Source organism: Vicia villosa, linkage group LG2, assembly GCF_029867415.1.
Source record: "Vicia villosa cultivar HV-30 ecotype Madison, WI linkage group LG2, Vvil1.0, whole genome shotgun sequence".
Lineage (NCBI taxonomy): Eukaryota > Viridiplantae > Streptophyta > Magnoliopsida > Fabales > Fabaceae > Vicia > Vicia villosa.
This window is the reverse complement of record NC_081181.1, coordinates 30,286,799-30,291,941: the sequence shown is the minus strand read 5'-3', so window position 1 is coordinate 30,291,941 and position 5,143 is coordinate 30,286,799. Positions and strand designations below refer to the sequence as shown.

The following is a 5,143-nucleotide window of genomic DNA, read 5'->3' as shown; positions in this document are numbered from 1 at the left end:
TGTTTTGGTTACTATCAGAGCCGTCTTTGAGGGTGAGCTACCGTACAGGGTTTTAATTTTTTACAGTTAAATTATAATTAAATAGGATCTTATAAATCTTTGTAACTGTTAAAATGGGTTAAATAGGATCTGTAATTATTTTGTCATGATTGAACCATGAATAACTTACACAGAATTTCAAAAAAATTGAGACCAAATTGAGACCATCCTGATTACTAGCCTTCAAAAATATTTTAATATAATTAGTAAGATTGTACATGTTGGTGACACAACTTTTAATCACTTTTTCAGTTTTATTTAGCTCACCTCAATCTTTCTTTGTGTGTGTTAAGAATGTTACTTTTAGTTTAAGAACACTCACCAACTAGGCCATATTAGTTGCATCTTCCCTTGACTCTTAAAATCATCTTTAAGAAACATTGAAACAGCCATTGCATGGAAATGGTCAAGGTACATACAACACTACACTTCACAGAACTTATTATATGTATATATATTCTCTTATTCCTATCTATTTCCCCAACCCTACATTCTTCTCAAGCTAAGCTCTAATAGTAAACTAACAATGAATCCTTCATTTCTTTTGAAAATCTTCTTCTTACTACACATTGTTCTTTTCTTTGGCTTTCTTGGTGCAAGTGAGCCTCAACTAACACTTGATTACTATGCATCAACTTGTCCTACTGTGTTTGATATTGTTAGGAAGGAAATGGAATGTTCAGTTCTTTCGAATCCCCGTAACGCTGCTTCCATTCTCCGGCTTCACTTCCATGATTGCTTTGTTCAGGTCTCAAACTTTTCATTTGTGATTTTGTTCGAGTTTTAAAGTGTAGTTTTTATTAAAATCATACTAATTAAAAGTGATATTTGCAATCAGGGATGCGATGGATCGATCTTGCTCGATGATACAATCACTCTTAAAGGTGAAAAGAAAGCAGATGCCAACATCCACTCTTTAAAAGGCTTTGGAATTATAGATCAAATCAAGAACTTTGTTGAATCTGAGTGCCCTGGAATTGTTTCTTGTGCTGATATTCTCACAATTGCAGCTAGAGATGCTGTGATTCTGGTAAAAGAAACAAAATGTGTTACAAATTCTAGTCTTTTCTCATACAAGTCATGACTGTCTTAACTCTTAAGTTTTCCGAGACCCTGTATAAGTTAGCTACAATTTTACTCTGGAAAAACAAATAGGGTTCCTATTTTGCCACGATTTAAGCGTGATATATATTTTATGAGCCCTATTTAACCACAGTTTGACGTGTCAAATTTTAGAATCTGTGCAATAGCCCGTCTTACACGTCCTGAAAGATGGCCCTATATAAGTTATTGGAAGTATGACATCTCTCCCTATCCTTTGATTTCTTGTAGGTTGGTGGACCATACTGGGATGTTCCTGTTGGAAGGAAGGATTCTGTGACTGCAAGTTTTGAACTCACTGACACCAATCTTCCAACTTCAGATGAAAGCCTTGTCTCTATCATTCCCAAGTTTCTTTATCAAGGCCTATCAGTTACAGATATGGTTGCCCTAGTAGGTATGTTCTTATTCTTGTAAAACATTTCATAAAAACCAAATCAAGCAGGCCCTTTCTTTTCTGATCACAAACCATGCAGGATCACACACCATTGGTATGGCAAGGTGTCAGAATTTTCGATCAAGAATATACGGAGACTACGAATCAACTTCAGCGAAAAATCCAATCTCAGACAATCAGTTCAACAACCTTAAATCTATTTGTCCACCAATTGGAGGAGGAGACAATAACATAACAGCAATGGACTACGTTACGCCAAATCTCTTTGACAATTCTTTTTACCAGTTACTGTTAAAAGGCGAGGGAGTTCTTAACTCTGATCAAGAAATGTACTCGAGTGTGTTCGGAATCGAAACAAGAGAGCTTGTCAAGAAGTATGCAGCAGAACCTTTGGCTTTCTTCCAGCAATTCTCTGATTCAATGGTCAAAATGGGAAATATCACAAATTCAGAAAGCTTCATAAATGGACAAGTTAGGAGAAACTGCAGATTTGTGAACACATAACACATTCATTTTGTGTTTTATGTATCTTTTGTTTGTTTCCACTTACATTAATTTTTTATGTATATTAGCAAATTTATTAAGAATGAATATGCAGTTGTGAGCTTGTTGCATAGCTTAAGTTACATAATTGGATTAGAGCGTCTCCTTTCTTAACCTTTCACGTATGCAACACAAATAACAAGTTATCTCAACAGACATAACGATTCAATTACTTGATGTATGCTCACAATTGATATTCCAATAATTAGGATGCTCGATGTATATGCTGTGAAATGTAGATCGTAATTTCTGTTATACTTAATGTAGACTGTTGTTTTGATTTTGATTTTGAAGTTTGTTGGAAATTTTGACCTCATTGCAGTCCGCCCCTAATTGTCTAATTGCGGCATTTGACTTGAGATGGTTTTCTGGCCACATATTGTTCGATATGGGCCGTTGAAAAAGTTTGTTGGATTAGTTGGGAATTGGAAGAAATTGTTAGTTTTCCGTTGGTAAGAAATTATCAACTATTGGGATGTGATACTGTATGAAGTATGAGATAGTGTATCAAGAGGTGACTTTGAAAAAGTTCTTTAAAGTTTCATATTGGTGGAATACCACACTTTAGCAGTGTTTATATATAGTAGGTTGACCTCTTGGGATGTGTCCTAAAGGATACACAATTTTGTGAATGGGCGAAGACGCACCACCATGAATTCGTCATACACACGACCGCTATCTCAGTTCGGGTGGGGCTTGGACTTGGGTGATTCATTATTTTTTTTGGTATCTGAAATGGTGAAAATTAATTGATGACCAATTGCTTTGCTTTCCATTTTAATTGTTGACCAATTGTTGTCCCTTAACGGTAACCCTAATTGTTGACCAATTGTCTTGCCTTCCACGTTTCCATGATTGCCTTACTGACCAAGTTCTGGGCTAAATCCATTCCGTTCCTCTTTTTTCTCCCATTCGGGACTCGAATTTCACCTATAAATATAGGCCTTTCAACCTCATTTTCTTCAATCCAGATTTTCAATTTTCAAAATTTTTGTTCCTCTATCTTGTCTCCCCTTCATCTTTATATTTTCTTTTCTGTTCTTATATGTTCAACTGGTTGCTTTGTACCTGATACAATTAGCATTCACCAAAAAATTGTGACTGATATTACTAGATATTACAGGTGATATTCATACCATCACTGATTGTTCTTTGAGTCATCAGAAGATATATTTTTAGATTAATTATCTATCATGCAAGTAGTAATTGTACAATATAGAACTGGACTATTTTATCCTAAAGGTGTCATGGTTGTCCTTATGCTTTGCACAATTTTGGGCTTTAACATAAAATGTCATAAAGAGAGCGATCTAGTTTGGGACTCTACCCGGTAATATCTTTAGTGGGAATCTTTTCAAAACTGTAAAATAGCAATTTTAAGACGTTTACAAACTGTTATGGCTACCGAAGAAATTATTGGTAATTTAGTGACTATTGTCTGCGACAAACCGTTCAAGTTTGAGGGAAGTCACTTCAAACGCTTGAAAAAAGTAATTTTTCTTAACCTTAAAAAAGGTTGCCGATGTTCTGATTGATGACGTTCCCGTTGTTCCTTCTGGATCAACTGAACAAACTAACAGTAAGAAATATGTGGACTCAAATTGAACACTTATAAGTGAACGATTTACAACTCATGAAAGAAATTGGCCGATGAAAAGACAGTGTCTATCTCTACAAAAATCACATTCTAAATGGACTCACAGATGATCTGTATGATTATTACAGTAGTTGTGAGACTACAAAACATGTATAGAAAGCTCTAAAAGAAGTATGATACTAAAGAGGATGAAGTAAACATGTATGATGTTAATAGCTATCTAAACTATCATATTTTAGATGAAATGTATGTGGAGACTCAATGTCATGAACTTTAAAAGAACGCTCACTAGATCACCACTAAAGGTACGCCCCTAGTTGACAATTTCAAATTGTTGTTATTATTGACAAAATGCCTCCGAATTGTTTTGAAAAGATATTAAAAACTTTCTTCTCCACCAAACAAATGAATTTTCAATTGAGAGTCTAATTACACACATTAGAATTGAAGAAGAATCTTTGAGACAAGATCAAAAATATGAAGTCTTAGTTGTTTCAAGCAATAAAAAGAAATTGGTGCAGTTCTGACGCCATCTGGAAAACTATTAAAGAATTAAAACCACAACGATGTGAGCCGAATTAAGAATGAGAATCCTTCTAGGACCCCAATTGCTCAAATTTCTAGGCAGGAACCACCGCCTCAAAGAAATGACGCTAGAATTTTCTCATGTTTCATCTGTGGAAAATTAAGTCATATGGCTAAGAAATATCAGAGCAGGCTGAAACCTAGTGTTGCTGTTAAAATCAGCATGGTTGGTGGAAGATATTAGCACCTCCCGTCATGTCTTTTATGATCATGCAATGTACATGAATGGCGATGATAAGGAATTGTTGTTGGAAGATGCTCATACCACTAATATTGCCAGTATTGAAGACATAGAGGTAAATTTGACCTCCATAAAGACTTTAATCTTGAAGGATGTCATGCATACGTCTGAGATTAGAAAGAATATTATTTCTGGTTTTCTTTTAAATAAGGCATGGTTTAGTCACTCCATTGGAGAAGATTTATACACCATCACTAAGAATTATATTTTTGTTGACAAATGGTACACCATTGATGAAATGTTTATGTTGAATGTTGAAATCAATAAAATGTCTCCTTTTGTTTACTCTTTGTGTGATTTTACTATTTGGTATGCTAAGCTTTTTCATGTTAATAATAAGCGGTGTTATTTCTAATTTAGTTAGATTATGTTTAATTCCAATTTCAAACACCAATGACTTAGAAAAATGTAAAATTTGTAGTCAAACTAAAATAATTAAGATTTAACATAAACCACTAATAAGAGAATATGAACCATTATATCTAATACATTATAATATATGTGAAATTGATGGAACTTTAACTAGATACAATAAACATTATTTCACCAATTTTTTTGAAGATTGTTCTAATTATAATTTTGTGTACCTAATAAATAATAAAAGTGAAGTGTTTGACATTTTAAGACTTATGTGGATGAA

General features: G+C 34.0%; 1 protein-coding gene across 1 annotated transcript; it reads left to right on the top strand.

The window, feature by feature from the left end:
* The first annotated feature begins 311 nt into the window (after nt 1–311).
* Nucleotides 312–2,302, top strand: LOC131646053 (peroxidase 11). Its single transcript, XM_058916221.1, has 4 exons — nt 312–787; nt 878–1,069; nt 1,372–1,537; nt 1,617–2,302. The coding sequence occupies exons 1-4, from the start codon at nt 566–568 to the stop codon at nt 2,039–2,041; spliced, it is 1,005 nt and encodes a 334-aa protein (XP_058772204.1). The 5' UTR covers nt 312–565; the 3' UTR covers nt 2,042–2,302.
* Nucleotides 2,303–5,143: the final 2,841 nt, after the last annotated feature.